A 23,757-nucleotide genomic window follows, 5' to 3' on the forward strand; every position below is an offset into this window, starting at 1 on the left:
TTATTCCTCCCTACAGATCCAAATTCATAGTCATCCTAATAATGAAAACCATGTATACTGGCACAGTAAAATAGATATGTGGTAGGAAAAACATCACAAAAGAGGGAGAAAGAAGAGTAATATAGCTCTTATCGGGCAGAAAAGCTGGGTGTTTATATGGAATGATGAACAAGATGGTAAAAAAGTGATGATACTGCTTAGCATGGATCTGGAAAGAGTGCCTGGAAGCATGAAAAAGTGGTAAAGTGTCCAATGACTGGACAAAAATGGAAAGAGACTGGTAATAAAAATGACTGTAAGGATAACAAAAGAATACACTCCTTTAGCTTAGCAGGCAAAGTGTATGAAAGGATGGGGACTGACTATTTCAAAAGGATTAGTGAACTCTTTGTTGATGAAGAACAAGTTGGGTTTATGAAGAGATGAAGGTGTACAGATCACATTTTTACACAATGACACATAAAGGTAAAAGTGTACGATATAAAGGTGTATGTAACATTCATGAAACTACAAAAGGAATAAGTTCAAAAGAATAGGAAAGCTCTCTGGGAAGTTTTAATACTACAAAATGCACATGAAAAACTTTTGAAAGCAGCTAAAAGCTTCTGGTACAGCAAGTGTGAGAATGAGATGTAGTGAGAGTGGTTTAAAATAGATGATGGGGTACATCTTAGTTGCATGATGTCATCATGGTTGTTTAATGGTTTTATGAATAGGGCATTACATGAGAGGAGAGCATGGTGGGGTGATTGTGGTTTGATACTTGACCATGAGGAAATTCAATGAAAGTTGCCACTGTTGTTGTGTGGAGAAGATCCTGTGCTGTACGCTAATCAAGAGAAGAGATGTTTAGAATGGTGGCATGTTTCAATGGTGCATGAAGCAGAAGACTGCTGAAAGTGCACACTAATAACAGAAAGATGCCAGTTTCTGACCACGATAAGAGATCTGAGTTTAAATCCAGTTTGCACAATGAAGAACTGGATGTTGTGTTTCAATATTTGGGAGTAAGGTTAATGAGGATAGGTAATGGCTGAGGTTGAAAGGAGAGACATGCAAAGGAGAAAAACTGAGAGTTTACTGGAAGTCTTGGTGTGAGGAAAATGCAAAGAAGCTTCCATTAAAGAGTACTTTTCCTTACCCTGATGTATGAATATGAAACCTAAATGTATATAAGTCAGGACAGATCAAGATTAAGAGATGAATGACTTGCAAAATATTTTTGGAAATAGGATGGTATACAGGATGAACGATTAAGGCTGAGGGATATGTGAAGAAATAATTAGAGAGGTTCATAAATGAAAGTATTTGGCAATGGTATGGTCATATAGATGGAAAGGCAGATGACATGCAGGTCAAAAGAGATATATAGCAGTTCAGAAGGTACAAGAAAGAGACGTACACCAGATATAGGTGAATACATGTACTGACGGAGTTAAGGCAAGGAATATTTCTGATGAAGATACTAGAGGAATGATTGGGGAGTGGACATAATGGAAGTATTTGAGTGTGGTAGAGGTATAAATGCTCGCACTTGATAAATCAACTGTGCGTGAGCAGTAAGAAAGCACTTTTAAAAGCGTGGAGATCCATGTTTCACTTAAGCATAATGTGCATGGTTAAGGATGTGTGTGAGTGATGTTCAGTGATTATATGTAGCTGATCCAACCCACTGAACTGGGAATGGAATAATGATAATACATACAGAGATAGATGCATTTTGAAAGAAGTTATCTGTAAATTCAAAGATGAAGAACTGACAGTACAGACATGAGATATTAATAGATTAAGAATGAAAAAAATCAGTAACAAAACAAGAAAAATAAGGCAAAATGTATGTATGAAGGCAGTACAGCTAATGGGGCTGAATAGATTAATCAGCTGACATATGCAAAAGTTGTAGGACCCATCTTACCGAACAGGAGATCACATAATATAGCATTATAACTGTATCAAATATTCATACAATCATTTGCAAACATTCACTCTCACAAAAGCTGATACTGCAATAAACTGAAATTTAAGTTTTGTAGTTTACGTGTTTCTCAAGTTTCTCTAGTGCAAAATCATATTTTCTTTACTGAGTTCAAAGGAAGAAGGTGTTATCCTAGAGTAGGTACCCGTTGGATCTGAATGGTGGTTGCAATAGCATGTATGCCCTGAAGCCGTCGTGAGTGTTGCTCCCACAGGATGGCAGAACCAAGCTTGTTGCCCCAAAGGTAATCTTCAAGTCTTTTCCGTAGCTCCTGAAGAAGATGATGGAGCATATGTACATTTTGTTGCCTTCTAGTGACCTCATGAGCTACTTCCTCCAACATACCAAACAACATCTGCAAAACAATTACTTATCATCTACTCATTCAAAAGGTAAACATTCAGCTCCAAGTAGACTTAAAATTGACTGTTACACAAAGTTACCAAACACTTTTCATCATCATTATCATCTCAAGCACCCTTTCCTAATCAAAACTAGATGGAACATTTAGAATCTTTCCTCCTACATAATGTGGATATGGGCTATCTCAACATAAGAAAAAATAAAATTAAGTGCTAAATTCTACAAACTGATTCAGCCATCACAAAAAAGAGTTGCACACCATTTGTTTGCATTTAAAAATATATCAAAAATATGAGTATGTGGAAGACATTAATTACTTCAGCATCAAAGCATTGGGGGTAAAAAAATATAAGGAAGCATATATAAAGGGGGTAAATCAAATGTAAGGAAGCATATACAAAGAAAAGTTAAGGAAAAAGAACTTGAGACTGGAGAGTCAGAATGACATGAATGCCCCAGTTGCATATGTAATTGGTAACAAGGAAATCCAGTGTCTTGTTGTTGAAGAACTAAGTAGATACATTTAAAAGAACGCATATATCTTTTTTATCGTTAACAATAAAACAATAAGTGTACTTACTTTCAATACATGATAATTTCTGTGAAAATTCATTTATGTACATCTCAAATTTAAATGTAATGAACTACAAGGTTTTAGTTTGATCCAGTAACAAAACTGTGATAGCAACTCATAACAAAAAAGATACTGTGCTTAACAATATAGCTAAAGCATGAGTGAGTTCAATGCAAGGTACTTTTTGTGAGAAACCATTTATGCCTAAAATAATGTCACATGCATATCTTAAACATGGACGTAACAAATCTTAAACATTTCAATCCAAAATATTGATAGATGTAACAGGATCGTAATACACAATAAAAGTATTGCGCTGCACAATACACCATAAAAAAAATGGGATGTTCAACAAATAATAATTTTTGTAAACATTCATTTATGGCCACCACAACATGGTACACTGCTCCAATATGATGAACACAAATTTGCACAATTTCAGTTTAACCAAAGAAAAATTCCAGAAGAGTTGATTAAATAAAACTGCATCCCCTCAACTAAAGTGAACACTTACACAAACACATAAGCAGACTGCATAAGGTAATATCTTATCTATTTGCTTTGAAGTGGGGACACTATAAGAAAAACAAGAATCCCAGAAAGGACAGTGAACATATGGCATTCATCCACCTGATGCTGCACTGAAAATGTGGTAGAGAAGAAAGCGTAATTGAACAAAAAGAGATTCCTTTACATCTGCGACAGTAGTGTGTTCTGTGGGACTTGGGTGTTCATGAACCTCAAACAAGACACTTGGAAAATTTTCAGCCCATTAAAACTACATGTATATTGTTTTTTTCCCTTTTTCTGCTTCATATACATGAGGGTTACTGGAACCCATTCCACAAACAAACTTCCTATTTACACTTCACTAAAAAACTCATAAATCCCACATTTGAAGGTGTTGCAAGACTCCACCTGCATGTGGTTACACTACAATGAGAAAGGCTCCTTCAACAAGACTGTGCCTTTGTCAATGAAAGAAAAAGGAATAGCAACTTTTTGCTACAAAGAATCCATCAATTACCTGCACTGAAGTGAAAAGCAGCCTCAAAGTTCCAAGAGACCCATAAAAGGGGTTATGGAGTTGCATATCAAAATAATTATAATAATAACAAGATCATGAGAGGCAAGTGTTTTGGGAGCAGCTGAATGAGTGTGTTAGTGGTTTTGATGCACGAGACCGGGTTATAGTGATGGGTGATTTGAATGCAAAGGTGAGTAATGTGGCAGTTGAGGGAATAATTGGTATACATGGGGTGTTCAGTGTTGTAAATGGAAATGGTGAAGAGCTTGTAGATTTATGTGCTGAAAAAGGACTGATGATTGGGAATACCTGGTTTAAAAAGCGAGATATACATAAGTATACTTATGTAAGTAGGAGAGATGGCCAGAGAGCGTTATTGGATTACGTGTTAATTGACAGGCGTGCGAAAGAGAGACTTTTGGATGTTAATGTGCTGAGAGGTGCAACTGGAGGGATGTCTGATCATTATCTTGTGGAGGCTAAGGTGAAGATTTGTATGGGTTTTCAGAAAAGAAGAGTGAATGTTGGGGTGAAGAGGGTGGTGAGAGTGGGTGAGCTTGGGAAGGAGACCTGTGTGAGGAAGTACCAGGAGAGACTGTGTACAGAATGGAAAAAGGTGAGAACAATGGAAGTAAGGGGAGTGGGGGAGGAATGGGATGTATTTAAGGAATCAGTGATGGATTGCGCAAAAGATGCTTGTGGCATGAGAAGAGTGGGAGGTGGGTTGATTAGAAAGGGTAGTGAGTGGTGGGATGAAGAAGTAAGATTATTAGTGAAACAGAAGAGAGAGGCATTTGGACGATTTTTGCAAGGAAAAAATGAAATTGAGTGGGAGATGTATAAAAGAATGAGACAGGAGGTCAAGAGAAAGGTGCAAGAGGTGAAAAAAAGGGCAAATGAGAGTTGGGGTGAGAGACTATCGTTAAATTTTAGGGAGAATAAAAAGATGTTCTGGAAGGAGGTAAATAAAGTGCGTAAGACAAGGGAGCAAATGGGAACTTCAGTGAAGGGCGCAAATGGGGAGGTGATAACAAGTTGTGGTGATGTGAGAAGGAGATGGAGTGAGTATTTTGAAGGTTTGTTGAATGTGTCTGATGATAGAGTGGCAGATATAGGGTGTTTTGGTCGAGGTGGTGTGCAAAGTGAGAGGGTTGGGGAAAATGATTTGGTAAACAGAGAAGAGGTAGTAAAAGCTTTGCGGAAGATGAAAGCCGGCAAGGCAGCAGGTTTGGATGGTATTGCAGTGGAATTTACTAAAAAAGGGGGTGACTGTATTGTTGACTGGTTGGTAAGGTTATTTAATGTATGTATGACTCATGGTGAGGTGCCTGAGGATTGGCGGAATGCGTGCATAGTGCCATTGTACAAAGGCAAAGGGGATAAGAGTGAGTGCTCAAATTACAGAGGTATAAGTTTGTTGAGTATTCCTGGTAAATTATATGGGAGGGTATTGATTGAGAGGGTGAAGGCATGTACAGAGCATCAGATTGGGGAAGAGCAGTGTGGTTTCAGAAGTGGTAGAGGATGTGTGGATCAGGTGTTTGCTTTGAAGAATGTATGTGAGAAATACTTAGAAAAGCAAATGGATTTGTATGTAGCATTTATGGATCTGGAGAAGGCATATGATAGAGTTGATAGAGATGCTCTGTGGAAGGTATTAAGAATATATGGTGTGGGAGGCAAGTTGTTGGAAGCAGTGAAAAGTTTTTATCGAGGATGTAAGGCATGTGTACGTGTAGGAAGAGAGGAAAGTGATTGGTTCTCAGTGAATGTAGGTTTGCGGCAGGGGTGTGTGATGTCTCCATGGTTGTTTAATTTGTTTATGGATGGGGTTGTTAGGGAGGTAAATGCAAGAGTTTTGGAAAGAGGGGCAAGTATGAAGTCTGTTGGGGATGAGAGAGCTTGGGAAGTGAGTCAGTTGTTGTTCGCTGATGATACAGCGCTGGTGGCTGATTCATGGAGAAACTGCAGAAGCTGGTGACTGAGTTTGGTAAAGTGTGTGGAAGAAGAAAGTTAAGAGTGAATGTGAATAAGAGCAAGGTTATTAGGTACAGTAGGGTTGAGGGTCAAGTCAATTGGGAGGTGAGTTTGAATGGAGAAAAACTGGAGGAAGTGAAGTGTTTTAGATATCTGGGAGTGGATCTGGCAGCGGATGGAACCATGGAAGCGGAAGTGGACCATAGGGTGGGGGAGGGGGCGAAAATTCTGGGAGCCTTGAAGAATGTGTGGAAGTCGAGAACATTATCTCGGAAAGCAAAAATGGGTATGTTTGAAGGAATAGTGGTTCCAACAATGTTGTATGGTTGCGAGGCGTGGGCTATGGATAGAGTTGTGCGCAGGAGGATGGATGTGCTGGAAATGAGATGTCTGAGGACAATGTGTGGTGTGAGGTGGTTTGATCGAGTAAGTAACGTAAGGGTAAGAGAGATGTGTGGAAATAAAAAGAGCGTGGTTGAGAGAGCAGAAGAGGGTGTTTTGAAATGGTTTGGGCACATGGAGAGAATGAGTGAGGAAAGGTTGACTAAGAGGATATATGTGTCGGAGGTGGGGGGAACGAGGAGAAGAGGGAGACCAAATTGGAGGTGGAAAGATGGAGTGAAAAAGATTTTGTGTGATCGGGGCCTGAACATGCAGGAGGGTGAAAGGAGGGCAAGGAATAGAGTGAATTGGAGCGATGTGGTATACCGGGGTTGACGTGCTGTCAGTGGATTGAATCAAGACATGTGAAGCGTCTGGGGTAAACCATGGAAAGCTGTGTAGGTATGTATATTTGCGTGTGTGAACGTATGTATATACATGTGTATGGGGGGGGTTGGGCCATTTCTTTCGTCTGTTTCCTTGCGCTACCTCGCAAACGCGGGAGACAGCGACAAAGTATAAAAAAAAAAAAAAAAAACTATATTTCTTTTTCGTTCATACTTGTTCACCATTTCCCATGTCAGTCACGTAGCACCCAGAACACTTGCTCACATCCTTTCTCTAGATGTCATGCAATACACAACCACCTAATACTCTACAACCAGGCTCCACAGAACTTTCCATGGCTTTCCCTAGCCACTTCATATGCCCTGGTTCAGTCCAGTGACAGCATGTTGCCTCTTTTATACCAAATTCTTCCAACTGACTCTATCCCATGCATATCTTTCGCCCTTCACCCTGCTACATGTTTAGACCCCGATCACTCAAAATATTTTTCACTCCATCCTTCCATCTCCAGTTTGGTTCCCCCACTTCTCCATTTCTGCTTCACTTCTGACACATGTATCATCTTTGTCTACCTCTCCTCAGTCATTCTTTCTATATGTCCAAACACTTCGGCAAACTCTCTTCAGCTCTCTCAACCACACTTCCTATTACCACGACTCTCTCTTACCCTTTTATTACATATTTGAGCAAACCAACTCACACCATTCATTGTCCTTGTACATTTCATGAAATGATATAATAATGGGGAAATAAAGTGGAAGAATACTGGAGGAAGAAAAATGGTAGAAGAATGCATGGAATGGTTTATATAAGGGAAACTCTTTTGCCGAGGCCACACTTGATGGGAGTTCCTGGAGGGAACAGGCATAAGGGCTATAAGTAGATAGGTAGATATAATAATGATAATATTATTTTCCTTATCATTATACTTAATCAGTTTCCCGTGTAAGCGAGGTAGCGAATAATAAAAATAATTACAATAATAATCATAATAATGGATGTAAGGCATGTGTACAAGTAGGAAGAGAGGAGAGTGACTGGTTCCCAGTGAAGGTCGGTTGTTTAATTTATCTATGGATGGGGTAGTTAGGGATATAAATGCAAGTTGCAGCAGTGACTGTAAGAGGTGCAACGAAAGCAGGAAGTTCATCCTCACTTTACGATAAAAAAGTATCCTTTCACAGGAGAGGGTGAGTATGTAGTCTGTTTGGGATGAAAGGCTTGGGAAGTGAGTCAGAGGTGCAATGAAAGCAGGAAGTTCATCCTTACTTTACTATAAAAAAGTATCCTTTCACAGGAGAGGGATGACATCGACTCTATCTCAGTCTGACTCCTGACTCCAAATGTCCAGCTAGCATTCCCATGCTGCTGGGTGCCTGCTGCCCAACTATCGTACTAAACACTACACCTTACAGTGATACAGGAGTTAATGGAAAGTGTGTGAACTTGAATGTGGCACAAAAATAGGTTACATTCGATTTAACAGACTTTTGGCCTTAACAGACACCCCTTCCACCTAGCAGTCCATTAAATCGAGGGTTTACTGTATACCCTAGCCTGAGCCAGGTGTCCATTTTATCGATCCATTCCTAGGGGTGGATAAACAGCTGGGTTGACTGTGGAATGACTGCTATAACTAAGATTCGAACCTGTGCACTCCACCCTGGGCGACCCGTAAATGTGTCACAGTCAGGAATGCTAACCTCTACACCAAAGGAGTCCATGGATAGATTCTGTAAGGTAAAACAAATTATCCCTGGGGACAGGGGAGAAGAATACTTCCCATGTATTCCCTGTGTGTCAGAGATGGTGACTTAAAGGGGTGGGGGCTGGGGTGCTGGAAATCCTACCCTCCGGTTTTACTTTTTCAAAAGACACTGTCCCACTGACATGGGAAATGGCAAATTTGTATGAAAAAAAAATCTTAGTGTAAATACATATTTGTACTGTAAAGAGAATGAGTTTTAAACTCACAGAGCCCTATCTTTTGAACCTGAAAGGTTATTTAGTAGCTGTTTGCTTATGACATTACTCTGGTAACAGACTCAAGCTAAAAACTACAGAAGCTAGTGTCTAAGCTTGGAAGAGTGCATGAGAGTAGAAAATGCAGAGTTAATGTGAACAGAAGTACTGTAAAGTTCCCAAGTGCAGCAGGGTAGAGAGAAAGGTTGGTTAGGGTGTGAGTTTGAATGACATGAACCTGGAGAAAGTGGAGGTTTTCATTTACCTGGAAGTGGAAAAAAGCAGCAAATCGAACCATGGGAGATGAAGTAAACCATAATATGGATGATAGGGCTATGGCTCTGGGGAAGGAGTTTTACACTTGAGGAGTCCTCTCTCTAGAGCATTCTCTACTATCTTACAACTTCTTAAATCTATGTATCCTGCCTACATTAACTATGTCTTTATTCATTTTATCATATTCATCTACCACTCAAATACAATAAATATATAACCATATATCAGTGGATTGAATCAGGGCACGTGAAACGTCTGGGGTAAACCATGGAAAGTTGTGTGGGGCCTAGATGTGGAAAGGGAGCTGTGGTTTCGGGCATTATTGCATGACAGCTGGAGACTGAGTGTGAACGAATGGGGCCTTTGTTATCTTTTCCTAGCGCTACCTCGCACACATGAGGGGGGGAGGGGGATGGTATTCCATGTGTGGCGAGGTGGCGATGGGAATGAATAAAGGCAGGCAGTGTGAATTGTGTGCATGGGTATATATGTATGTGTCTGTGTGTGTATATATATGTGTACATTGAGATGTATGGGTGTGTATGTTTGCGTGTGTGGATGTGTGTGTATATACATGTGTATGGGGGTGGGTTGGGCCATTTCTTTCTTCTGTTTCCTTGCGCTACCTCACAAATGCGGGAGACAGCGACAAAACAAAATAAATATAAATAAATATATCTTTCTTATCATGATTCTTGCTTAATTTCATGTTGGGTGGTCTGGTTGTTCTATCCCTACAACTCTCAAAGAACTCTCATCACTCTGTTTTGAAAACTTAAAACAGTAGTGATCAGGTCATCCTTCATACTTTCTTTTATGATGAGCAATTTAAGGTCTACCACCTCTCCTTGTAACTCTGCTCTTTTAACCCATTAAAGGCAGGCAAATTTTGGGAATAATAAAGTATCAAGGAATAAGCCAATACATACATAAATAGAAAAAATTGGATGAAAAACAAAAGTAAGAGGCGTTACTTATGCAATACTGCATCATAGCTGGCTGTAGGAGGAGATGGGAGTAGCGCAAGAGGACCCAGAGTGGTAGCTTATCAGGTGCACCAGCGGTGAGGCTAAGGGACTCTGTGGTCACTTTTGTTTTAAACTAAATTCATCATCTATGCATTTATTTACAACTACTATGTACATCTATTTACATGTCAGAGATGCCACATCACCTAATTTCACCATGCAATTACGACGCGAAAGGGCCTAATGTTATGTGACGTTGCCCACCAACTATTGTAAGAATGTTAGATAGCAGCTAATACCGGCACTGACCATGGATGGCAAGAGAAGGTAGCTGTTTACAGGAATGCGTAAACAGAGGTCATGATAATAGATGACAGTGATGCCACATTGCCAAAATAAAAAAAACAATTATGACACAAAATAGCCCAACGTTACGTAACGTTGCCCCGTTTCTACAGGACAAACGTTAGGTAACATCACCCGCCTTTAATGGGTTAAATCAGGTACCATTTTTGTTGCTCTCCTTAGGACCTTTTCTAATAGCTCTTTGTTCTACTTTAGGAAAGGCGACCAAACCTGAGAGGCATATACTAGTTTTGGTGTTATGTATAATGTAAACATCCATGAAATTTAATATAATGCTAATACCTCCTTATTTGGTCTCTGAAAGTGGGACTCTGGCAACAGGTTAGTGATAATAATGACTATCAAGTCCATCTCAAGCACACATTTTAGCAACTAATTTTCTCATTGATGATAATCCTATCAAGGCCTTCTTTCACTGTGGCCCATCCTCCTTATTTCCTATTTACTCAGGTTGAACTTCATCAACCATGTATTTGACCACCTATGGAATCTGTTGAGGTCCTGTAAGCTTTTCATTTTACTCATGACCTTTGCATCAGCTGCAAACATATTCAGGTAAGAGTCCATAACTTCTGGCAATTCATTCACACAGACTGAGAAGAGTAATGGTTCCAGAACAGAACCCTGTGGTAATCTGTCAGTGACCTCAACCATTTTCTAGAGGGCTCCTCCAGCATGTGTCCTATTCAACCTTCCACTAGGTAATCCTCTATCACTGAAAGAGTTTCACCCTTCTTCTTGTTTGGTGAATTGCAGAGTATGTGGAAAGAGAAGTCCTATTCAACAGGAACAAAAATGTTTCAGAGTATGTTCATGAGCAAAAGAGGTTTTCTGACATAGTTTGGACATAGAAAAAGGATAAGGGAGGAGAGGCCATCTAACAGGATATATATGTTAGAAAAGAATAGAACATGAAGAAAGGGAGGCTGAGGATAAAACTGAAGGATGGAATAGTGGATGATCTGGGTAAGTGGGGCCTAAACGTGTAGAAGGGTGTGGTGTGCATGGGATAGAACGATCTGGAGTGATGTTATGAACAGATGATAAGCTGTCAATGGGCTGAACCAGAGTACAGATGCTCCTCGACTAACGATGAGGTTACACTCCAATAAACCCATAGTAAGTTAAAAATAACTTAGTGAAAATACATTTAATACTGCACATCTAACCTATCAAACATCATAGCTTAGCATAGCCTATCCTAAGCATTCTCAGAACACTTACATTAGCCTACGGCTGAACAAAATCATCTACCACAAAGCCTATTATACAATAGAGTGTTGAATATCTCTCCATCATAAAGTCGAAAACTCATAAGTGGAACCACTGTAAGTTGGGGCCGTTTGTATGTGAAGCAGTCACAGGAAGCCACAGAAATGTCAGTGGGGTGGGAATTTTGGTTGAGGTATATGGTATGCGACAGCTGAAGAGTGGATGAGTTAAGGAAGTCATTCTTCATTTGTTTTTGGTGCTACCTCATTATGCAACCAATGGTGAAATAGTATGAAAAACACCATATCTCCAGGCTTAATCATCCAACATTTCTGCAATAAAAGCCCTCTTACCTGTTTATACTCTGCTTAGCATTCAATTATTTTTCAACCACATCTTGCTCATGTCCAAGAATAAAGCATGGGTAGCCTCATCTACCAAAATTTCCTACCCATTCATTTTCACTTATTTATTTCCTTGAATGTCCATAAATTACAGAAATTATCTTCTATATATTACTAAAAACACAGTTCAACACCTAATCCTTTAGAGGATATAAATAAAATAACCTTTTGTGCTCCGCCTGATAGAGTAGCAAGTTTCTGTGTGATGAGTAGGTCCAGTAGTTTGCATATGTATCGGAAACGTCGAATGTCATGAACTGCATTGATGAAGTCCAACTTCTTTAAAGTCTCACCCAAGCCATTAAAGCCAGCCACCTAAGAAAGAATTAATAATCCGACTGAGTAAAAATGACATAAAAATGAAATCATAAACCTATCACATAAAAACTCATAAAATCAATATTCATACACAGAATGTCCTACACTACATTATATAGTAATCTAAAAAAACAGTTAATTTCCCAAACTGCAAAGCAGATAAGTACATTTTCTAATAATCAGCCAAAAGAATACATGTCATTTCTATCAATTACAAAAATGCAATGCTTTACTCTAAGATATAAAGCATGTGTCAGTTGAGTCTTAGAATTCTGAATACTAATAACATGGGAAGGAAAAATTTTTTCTCTATGTAATTGATTCTAGGACACTACTGTAACATGTTAGGAACACCACACTACCCTTGGGTCCAATAAACCCGGTGGGGGAAGAAAAACAGTTGGAATCACAATTTGCTGAAAATAAAAAGTTCATGCACTTTAAGTTTACCTGATCAAGATACAAAAATAAAAAAAAATGTAAATGGATGCTGTTACTCTGAAAAAGAAGAAAAAAAATTAAAATTTATATAAAAAAATCACAATTCTTATCAACACAAAAACTATTCATTACAAGAACTTAATACTGCAGATCTCCATGCTCCAGATCACTAGTTTCTGCTAGCGGATAAAGAGTCTCCCTGCATTACCATGATCTGTGGGATGATTATCATCTATGTTATTTATTCCCCACATTATTGCTATTCAGGGGTCGACCAGAACCAAACACCATAAAAACACAAAGAAAGAACAGGAGCACAGAGTGACTCACCTACACTCAACAATGTCTGAACAAAAACTAAAGGTAGAGGGATCCACATGGTCATACACACATGGGAACCTTTTAGAACAAATGAACTTCAAGAAGCATTGGGTCACACAAACACAAGCATAGTGTTCCAGGGTTAAGCCACATCCCACAATGAGGAAGACTCTTTTTTTCTCTATCCTATAATTAGCTACAGACTCATATCAACTTGTGGGAGTTCACTGGGATTTTGAAATGTTGTAAGCAAGATTGAGAGTCCAAATACCCAAATGGTTTTAATGGTTGAATTGATCCCTTCCCAATGAATGAAATCCCCCTTACCTGTCCAACAGACAAATGCTTGCTCTGAGATCTGAAAACATTCACACAAGACTTCTCTGTTTGAATTCTAGATCCCTGCCATTGAACCCAGTGGAGAGAAACAAAGATGGTGCTTGATTTACAAGAGCTTAGGTACAGGGAAAGGCTGAAGACTTTAAAATCTACCCATCTTCGAAAAGAAAAGAGCAAAGGGTGACCTGATCACAACTTTAAAGTTTTAGAGGAAATGGATGAAGTACAAAGTGGACAGTGCTTTGAGAGAAGCTGCAATAGAGGAACAGATGGTATAACCCAAAAGTAAGTAAAAAATACTTTAATAGTATAAAAGTGGTGGATGACTGGAACAAGTTACAGAGGACATGGTTAATGCAGACAGCATTCAAGAGGTTGCATGACTGTAGTGTTCAGGGGATGGGGCCCCAAGAGAGTAAACTCCCATCCAGCACAGTATATATATTCCACATTTTCCATCCTGAAGCGAGAAGGTAACTTGAGATGAAGGACAAGCAAAGGTGAAGAGAAAGGTGGGACAATAAATAAGATTTGCCATCCTTAACTTCCATTCAGGAAAAAGTTTTTCATATTTCAAAACCTTATTTCTGTTGGCAGAGTATGTCTCATATGCAAGAATGGTTCATCACATGAGGGAAGAAGGGACCTACTTGTAATTGCTTGTAGAGGAGGAAATAAATTACCTAAAATTACTGGGGAGAGTTTATAAGGCTTCTAAGGATAACACTGGTTTATCCAAGGTTTGATTTGATTATCTGGAATTTGTAAAGCAGTAAAACCTAATGGTTATTCAGCAGTTTTTTTAGCATATAAAAGATATTTCAAAACTTAAAACTGTTTATGTCACTGTCCATTCATCAATCTCTCTTTAAAACTTACAAGATTATCAGGTCGCACCTCACTATTCTCTCTTTCAACTTGGCTAAATTTAAAAGCCTCCAGCCTTTCCTTGTACCTTGGCTCTCTTAATTCTGGTACCATCTTTGTTGCCCTCCTCTGGACTTTCTCTATACTTTAGGTGCAGTGAACCAACCTGAGAAGCACATTCTAGTTTTGGCAGTAGGTAGTATATGAATAGCTTGCAAAATACTTCCTTATCCAAAAATTTGAAAGCTATTCTTATATTTGCCAGCATGTCCAAGACAACAGCAGAATTCTTTATCCTTATCCTATGACTGGATTCTTACAAATCCAAACTTGGACTTTTAGAATTATATGAGTCAATGAAGCATAATGTGATGTAGCTTGAAGTGAACTCTGGGAAACAGAAAAGATAGTAAAATTCTTTTATGGAGACATCTAAATCAATCTAAGTGCGGACTGAATACCATATACTTCTGCAGTGAAAACGGTAAGATTTATTGGGTAGTTCTGCTAGATGACAGTCTTCTTGATAACTAGAACAAAACCCACTCCTTCATCACATCTAGGGCAATCAAAATATCTTTCTTATCATACCATAATTAGTAACAACCTGAAGGGATTTACTTTTATTTTCATTACCAAGGCAATGATGCTTTTTGGTTTCATTTAATCCCTGCAAAGTTTGGTCTCAGGAACCTTCCAAGGATGGAGCCAAGTAAAACCTACGTCTTCAATTGTTTATGTCCAAACCATTCTCACTAATGGCATTTTCTATTCTTACATTAAAAAGGTTTACGGAACTTTGGATGCTGATCATATACTTCAGTCCTCTACACAATAATAACATACTTGTATGTAGAGTTGGATGATGTATGTTCAAGCCTAAAGAGATATTTAAACTCTCAGAGGACTCTACCTGGACTTAAACAGTTTTTGGTGTCATACTTATAAAAGTTTCCCCTTTCTACCATAATTTAAATTGGAAGGCACAATTTATTACTATGCAGAGATGACCTTCGTCAGAAGCAACTATAATTAAACACCTGAGAAATATTTCACTGTTAGATATCTATATAACATAATGGAAGAAAGTATGACCCTGGCATGTATGTTTGGTATGCCCCAAGTAAATCAATGAAAGTCTCTGGGACACTAATGATAGAGATGATGATTCAACTGATGTCAAACTGTTATCACTGGGAAAGTTCCATGCATATCAGTTATTCACTCATGGTGGCAGAGAAGTGGTAAGAATGAAAGAGTCAGTAGTAAAGGCAGAGAAGAGACAAAGATGGATATCAACGACTGTCAACAAACCAGCAATAAGTTAAGCACAACTGGCACATGAAGTTTAATTGCCTGCATAGAAAAAAAAAGTTGATCTATGTGATTACTTCTTTTTCTTTTAATTTTCTTACTGTTTCATATCAACTGATAACTTGATTTTTGGAAAACTCATCCAAATCCAGCTGGAACTCACTTAGTTACACTCTTTAACACATTCCCAAAACTCCTCTTTCAGCAGAAGTTCCAACCCCCTCCTAAACCTGCCTAAACTATTCTTCCCCCTTTTGACTTGAGCCTTGTTTCACCCAGATCCAGAATATCCAGGTTCCTCTTCCAAAACATGCCATCTGTCTCTCCCTTTTTTTAATTGTTTACATCCATGTACATTCAGACACCCATGACTGAGCCTTTGAGCAGTATAAGCATTTCTCTCTTTGCTGCTTACTCTCTTCCTACTTTTAGAAAATGAAAGTGAAGGAGGGAAATGAAGTAATTTTATCATGTTTTAAACTTTATGTGTCTTTACGGATCAATCAACATTATATGGTGACTGTGCTCTACATTTTTTAATCATTCTTCATACATAGAGAGTTTAAAACTTATATAAAACTGCTAAATGTGACATTAGTTACCTCCTTGGTGTTACGGGTATAGATGCGGCAGTAAGGCTGAGCTACCATCAACTCACCACGACTGCCACGTCGATCTAAGAGACCCATATCTTCGGGATTTATGTTCTCTTGATTTTCTTCAACATCCAACCTATAATGAAGAGCAGAACAACGATAATCCAGTTGTAAGATTCATATAGTAAATTGCTTTGGGAAACATAAAAATTTACTAATGTGGAGGCTTATGAATACTTGTGGGTAATGTCAAGCAGTAACAGAGTGTCAGCAGGGCTTTATTTTGCTTTGGCCAATAATAAATTACATGCATAGCTACAAATTTTGCTTTTATTAGTATGGTATTGCAAATAAAATAACATGGTCTATACTTTGATGTAAAGAAAATTATCAAAGTGTAACTGAACAAAGTATGCATATCTAAGCAGCCTTCACAAAATGGGATGAGGGCATCAGTGGAATGCTGCTGAGGTCTGTCTGTTAGGTTTTGGATTAGGTCCTAGATTATATCCATAGGATTTTTTTCAGGTTAGGTCCTTAAGTTAGGTTCTATGTAAAGTTCTTTGGCCTGGTTCTCAAGTTAGAGCCTACGGTTATTCCTGTCAAGTACTTAAGTCTCATGCCAAGTTCCAGGCTTGTGTTATATAGTAGCTTCTAGCCTAATGTTATTCATAAGTGCATAGGTCTTATGCTAGTTTCTCAGCTATGTCCATAAAGTCAGGTCCTTGATAAGCCCAAGATTAGGCACATATGAATAAGTTCTAGGTTAACTTATTTTCTAGGTTCAGTCCTAAGTTAGGTTCATTGGTCTGGTCCTTCTGTTTGATCCTACGTTTGGAAAGGTTTATATGTCAGGTCCTTATATTTGATATCATGTCCTTAGGTATATTCTTGATAAATTCCTTATACCATGCTTTAATGAAGTTCTAGGTTAGGTTTTAGGTTAGCTTCAATTGTAAGATCAAGTACCTAAGCTTAAGCTAAGGCCTAGTTGTACTTCTAACTTAATCAACTAACCTAGGAACCAAAAGTGAACAACATAAAATCTAACCTAAAGCCACTATCAAAATCTAAAGTAGACCCAGATCTCTATTCATAGCCTGGTAAAACTGGAAATAGATAAAATTTCAAGAGAAACTCCTGACCTTTGTGATAGTGGGGAGGTGTATGAATATTACAGAAAATGTGGGTTCATTTAATTCTAAAGTATGGTAAGTGATACAATTGTAGAAATCATTGAAAGCTATGAAACCATCACCTAACCTCTCCTAACACTAAAAACTAACAACACTTAATATACCTACACTTACATGATATAAAACCATTTGGAAAGCGTGACTGTAAGACAGAATGGGCAATGGTGCCACCATTGTTTGCATTTTGATGATAAGAAATTATGAGAAATTTGGCTGCTTAGAGAGGAAGTTATATTGGGTTTTCACAGGTTGTGTTGGTTTCCACTATTGTTTCACCACTTTTCAATATGATCTCCATTTATCCCTTGATCTTCATACCCCTCCCCACTCTCATTCATTTATTGTAAGATAAAAATAAATCTGGAATCAGAAAAGCTGAGTTGATGTGAGATCTTTTGATGCATGTTTATGTCACATCATAGTTCACTAGTTAACTCCTTTGATTAAGTCCTAGGACATCACCACAGACAAACATTAGGAACCAGTCTCATCAAACCTCAAGACCATGTATGGGTCCTTACATAAATGCATCTCATGGGTAACTGGCTCTACTGGTTCTGGAGCAGGGAGAAATCGAGGAATGGTACCAGTTCGGAAACACTATCCCTCTTATAATTTCCTCAAAGACAGTATGTGAGGGTTGCGAGAAGTTTCAAGATCATGGAAAATGTATTGTGTAAACGTTGGAGACATAAAAAAAAAATCAATAAACATTGAATCTCACCTAACCTCTCAAGCTGCGCGATTTATAGTAAAAATGTACTAATGTTAAGGTAATGTTAACGCTGTTTAAGGGACGAGAGAGAAGAGGCTGAGAGAAATTTTGAGACGCTCGTAAAAATCAATAAACCTTGAGGCAATCCTCACCTAACCTCCCTAGCAACGAGACTGACAGTAAAAATGTACTGCTGTTATCGTAATGCCCAATTAGAGACCGCAGGGAAGTTGGAAATGACACTGTCATGAGAGACATAGAGTTCCAGCGCGACCTGATGCCTGGTGTGTGTGTGTCATGTTTGTTTACGTTTTGAGACCAGTTCCCAACACGATCGACCTTGACGCAAGTTCCCAGAATGGTTGCCTAGCCTAGCCCACAGCTCTCTGGGTGTCAATGGAAATGAACCTATTCTTTTTTTTCTTTTTATTAGGCTATTCTTGTTTAATGCAAAGGTACTTAATTCATAAATCGTTCTAAGGATGTGCTCGCTGGAATTCTCGTAACTCCTTTGTACGAATACACAAGTCATTGGATGAAGTAGTGGTACAATACTGATTCATGTTCTAATAAAGAAAAACGTTTTTACAGGATATTGGTACAATTATGCCTAATATTCTAATAAAGAAAAACGTTTTAACAAGATATTAAAACGGCCTGGCCTACTTTCCTGACGCTTCTACACTCTAGTTAAAGGCGACATGTCACGCCTCCAGATAACGTATGGCAAGAAAATTCTAATTCTATCCATATCACCTACATTAACATAAATCAGTATATATATATATATATATATATATATATATATATATATATATATATATATATATATATATATATATATATATTACAATTTTAAAAAATGGTGTCATCTAACTTCCTAGGTACATAGAAAATATTTTCTACATTTGTATACGATTTCTGTTACATATTATGTCAGTTCCCGAAGAAGGATTCGGGGCTGAGTTATTCAAAAAATTCTGAGGGGAATAATTACATGTAAGAAAGTTTAGAATCGAATAAGTTTCAGAGCCTGATATCTAACAATCTAATGACTCCATTATAAACATTTTACATTATATCACCAACATGTCGTTATTTGAAAGCTTCTACACACTACATAAAGTAAAATACGCTACTTATATCTTTGTGGGGAAATGGTATTCCTACAGTATTCAGTAATTCAAAACTATTACCAACATGACACTGTGTTCATGCATAAAATTAATCAATGACCTCCCTATATCCCGTACGTATGAACTGTCTCTAAATACGTACTGTAATCAATAAATACTACAGTAATTTATACCCACCAGCTGCCTATTATGTTTCTAATAAGGCAATGTTCAATACAATTATACATAAATATATCTAACAGGTTTATTGGTCTCGTAATCTCACACAGTCAAGGGTAATGAGTAGCAGAGAGAAAAATAAATAATCTAAATTAAATGGACATCTAACTTAAAGTTTCACAGAAACATTTTGATTCAATCACAAACCAACTCTAGAGAGAAGTATGACTAGATGTCAGTTTTTGCAGTGTGTGTGGATGATGAATCTCTGTAATAAGCATCTTACAGAAGGATGTCTTTAAGAAAGATATATTATGTCTAGATAATGATACAATAAAGGATGTTTGCGCTCGAAGACTTTACGAGAATTAATGAGACGTGTTTCGTACGATCTGTATGAAGGATGCCCAAGAGAGAGAGAGAGAGAGAGAGAGAGAGAGAGAGAGAGAGAGAGAGAGAGAGAGAGAGAGAGAGAGAGAGAGAGAGAGGACATCTTTCTAAAGTAAAAGTCTGTAATGTAGTAAGGAGTTTGACATTATTTTCCGTACTTTTGTCGTTATCATATCAATGCGACTTGCCATCGTAAACGTGAAAACATGAAGTCTGGTATATTCTTCACCAGCTATCGAATACTTATTATGATAAAGAATAAAAATCATCAGATACAGTGCGTCTTTGGGGTGAGAGAGTATCATTAAATTTTAGGGAGAATAAAAAGATGTTCTGGAAGGAGGTAAATAAAGTGCGTAAGACAAGGGAGCAAATGGGAACTTCAGTGAAGGGCGCAAATGGGGAGGTGATAACAAGTAGTGGTGATGTGAGAAGGAGATGGAGTGAGTATTTTGAAGGTTTGTTGAATGTGTTTGATGATAGAGTGGCAGATATAGGGTGTTTAGGTCGAGGTGGTGTGCAAAGTGAGAGGGTTAGGGAAAATGATTTGGTAAACAGAGAAGAGGTAGTGAAAGCTTTGCGGAAGATGAAAGCCGGCAAGGCAGCAGGTTTGGATGGTATTGCAGTGGAATTTATTAAAAAAGGGGGTGACTGTATTGTTGACTGGTTGGTAAGGTTATTTAATGTATGTATGACTCATGGTGAGGTGCCTGAGGATTGGCGGAATGCGTGCATAGTGCCATTGTACAAAGGCAAAGGGGATAAGAGTGAGTGCTCAAATTACAGAGGTATAAGTTTGTTGAGTATTCCTGGTAAATTATATGGGAGGGTATTGATTGAGAGGGTGAAGGCATGTACAGAGCATCAGATTGGGGAAGAGCAGTGTGGTTTCAGAAGTGGTAGAGGATGAGTGGATCAGGTGTTTGCTTTGAAGAATGTATGTGAGAAATACTTAGAAAAGCAAATGGATTTGTATGTAGCATTTATGGATCTGGAGAAGGCATATGATAGAGTTGATAGAGATGCTCTGTGGAAGGTATTAAGAATATATGGTGTGGGAGGAAAGTTGTTAGAAGCAGTGAAAAGTTTTTATCGAGGATGTAAGGCATGTGTACGTGTAGGAAGAGAGGAAAGTGATTGGTTCTCAGTGAATGTAGGTTTGCGGCAGGGGTGTGTGATGTCTCCATGGTTGTTTAATTTGTTTATGGATGGGGTTGTTAGGGAGCTAAATGCAAGAGTTTTGGAAAGAGGGGCAAGTATGAAGTCTGTTGGGGATGAGAGAGCTTGGGAAGTGAGTCAGTTGTTGTTCGCTGATGATACAGCGCTGGTGGCTGATTCATGTGAGAAACTGCAGAAGCTGGTGACTGAGTTTGGTAAAGTGTGTGGAAGAAGAAAGTTAAGAGTAAATGTGAATAAGAGCAAGGTTATTAGGTACAGTAGGGTTGAGGGTCAAGTCAATTGGGAGGTGAGTTTGAATGGAGAAAAACTGGAGGAAGTGAAGTGTTTTAGATATCTGGGAGTGGATCTGGCAGCGGATGGAACCATGGAAGCGGAAGTGGATCATAGGGTGGGGGAGGGGGCGAAAATTCTGGGGGCCTTGAAGAATGTGTGGAAGTCGAGAACATTATCTCGGAAAGCAAAAATGGGTATGTTTGAAGGAATAGTGGTTCCAACAATGTTGTATGGTTGCGAGGCGTGGACTATGGATAGAGTTGTGCGCAGGAGGATGGATGTGCTGGAAATGAGATGTTTGAGGACAATGTGTGGTGTGAGGTGGTTTGATCGAGTGAGTAACGTAAGGGTAAGAGAGATGTGTGGAAATAAAAAGAGCGTGGTTGAGAGAGCAGAAGAGGGTGTTTTGAAATGGTTTGGGCACATGGAGAGGATGAGTGAGGAAAGATTGACCAAGAGGATATATGTGTCGGAGGTGGAGGGAACGAGGAGAAGAGGGAGACCAAATTGGAGGTGGAAAGATGGAGTGAAAATGATTTTGTGTGATCGGGGCCTGAACATGCAGGAGGGTGAAAGGAGGGCAAGGAATAGAGTGAATTGGAGCGATGTGGTATACCGGGGTTGACGTGCTGTCAGTGGATTGAATCAAGGCATGTGAAGCGTCTGGGGTAAACCATGGAAAGCTGTGTAGGTATGTATATTTGCGTGTGTGGACGTATGTATATACATGTGTATGGGGGGGGGTTGGGCCATTTCTTTCGTCTGTTTCCTTGCGCTACCTCGCAAACGCGGGAGACAGCGACAAAGTATAAAATATATATATATATATATATATATATATATATATATATATATATATATATATATATTCTGTAGCCTGATCGTTCCCAAGATTCACAATACAAGACTGTAACCATGATTCATCATTCTATCTTCTCAAAATAATTCTGCTAGGTCGTTATAGCAACATGGTAATGTCTATTCACTTTGGAATGCAGTTACCAATGAAGGAGGAATCATATCTTTCATAAGTCAACATTCACAATATAAACACATCTCCGGCCGATTTAAATGAATGCAAAACTACTTCCTAGGCAAAGGCAGATTCAACATCTACGTTAGATGTTACTTCTAGCCTCAACTCACACATCCTTTGCACATACGCAAATAAGAAAAGCTGGCACCTTGCCTCCTCCCTCTCCCTGCCCCCCCCCCCCCCACCAGCGACAACAATGAATATATTTACATGCTGAGGAACGCATCATAGTCAACGCACTTCCCAGTGCCCATTACATGCCACTCCAAGAGGAAAAAAATCTTTGAATTCCTATGTTACATCAATATTCCTATCCAGCTGTGTTTACAGTAAATTATATCTTTCAATTCAATGGATGAAAAACGCCTAATGGTGCATATACGAATGCGCCGTATGCCTATCTATCTATCTACATATATATATATATATATATATATATATATATATATATATATATATATATATATACACAATAACACGATGAAACGTCGGGCTTAATAAATGTCATCCAAAAAATGCGACCTGATTTACTTTTGCATTAGTAATTACATTCCTTCTCGACGTTCTTTAAATGTCATCAGAATAGAGGGAGAAGTTACCTCATCTCACGGCCACTCACCCTCTTTACTGAACACTCAAACAGAATGTGATCGTGAGCAGTGCTCACTGATTGGTATAAGAAAAACTACATACATGGACATCCTTCTGCAGCCACATAGTACAGGTCACTTGTAAAAAATATTTTACTAAACGTAATCGGTACACATTACAAAATCAGCAATTAACAGAAAAAACTCATTACTATATATATATATATATATATATATATATATATATATATATATATATATATATATATATATATCGTCCATGGATCTCTCGATAATGTAGTCTAGCTCTTGCAGAAGGCTCGCCTGAAACTTCCACACATACATCGGTTGTGTTAGTTGCCAATAGCATGTCTATCCTTGACTCACACGAATTAAATTCTTTTTGTACACGCTACGTTATGCTCTGAAGGGAATAACAAAAATAATTCCACCTGATGTGCACTGACACGTTCAGCACACTGGCACATCCACACATATTCATGGTTATATGGATCTTCCATCATGGGGGCAAATTCTGGCCAGGTTGGAGGAGGTTTTCTGTGTGCATGGCGACAAAAGCACGACGCAGCCAACCTACCCTGCTGGTCGCCCACCCTCGCCTCCAAACAGTCACGCAGTTTCCTGGTCCAGCTTTACCTAAGAGCGTTTAGCTAACATCTCCCTGTTGCAGCCTAACCATGGTCGTAGGTCACAGTATTTGCTATTTCCCTTAATTTGAGGTGTCACTTAACCTTTAGCGAGAACCAGGCGTCTGCTTTTCGTGGTTAAGATGCGCTTCTGCTCAGCTGATCGTCCTGTCTCCCAAGCAAACAAAGACGTTTAAACCAGTGGTTATACTTGCCTCACCACCATCTCCGTTAACGGGCTACAACACAACACTTTCTCCTTTTCCCAACCACCGTCGGTCTTTACCCATTTGTCCCCAGGGTCTCTCCAGTCTTTCGAAAATATCGGCATTGTTATTAATGGGTTTAGATCGGATGCGTCATTCAATAATCCTCCGCTCACCAGCGTTACAGGTCGACTGGCTGGC

At 38.7% G+C, this 23,757-nt stretch overlaps 1 protein-coding gene across 4 annotated transcripts in view; it reads right to left on the reverse strand.

Annotated features, from left to right (window-relative positions):
* LOC139750757 (F-box only protein 25) overlaps positions 1-23,757 on the reverse strand; it is a 92,847-nt gene extending 69,090 nt beyond the window's left edge. The window contains exons 1-4 of one of the 4 annotated variants that reach the window (XM_071665468.1): positions 23,566-23,757; positions 16,036-16,165; positions 11,999-12,148; positions 2,121-2,246 (exon numbers count right to left, since the gene is read on the reverse strand). In XM_071665468.1, the coding sequence (XP_071521569.1) occupies positions 2,121-2,246; positions 11,999-12,148; positions 16,036-16,165; positions 23,566-23,681 (522 nt within the window). In that variant the 5' untranslated portion in view covers positions 23,682-23,757. Of the gene's footprint in view, positions 1-2,120; positions 2,331-11,998; positions 12,149-16,035; positions 16,166-17,339; positions 17,528-18,092; positions 18,225-23,565 lie in introns of those variants that run through there. The other 3 variants (XM_071665467.1, XM_071665471.1, XM_071665470.1) reach the window with 3 other exon arrangements.

Source organism: Panulirus ornatus, chromosome 10 (genome assembly GCF_036320965.1).
Source record: "Panulirus ornatus isolate Po-2019 chromosome 10, ASM3632096v1, whole genome shotgun sequence".
Classification (NCBI taxonomy): Eukaryota; Metazoa; Arthropoda; class Malacostraca; order Decapoda; family Palinuridae; genus Panulirus; species Panulirus ornatus.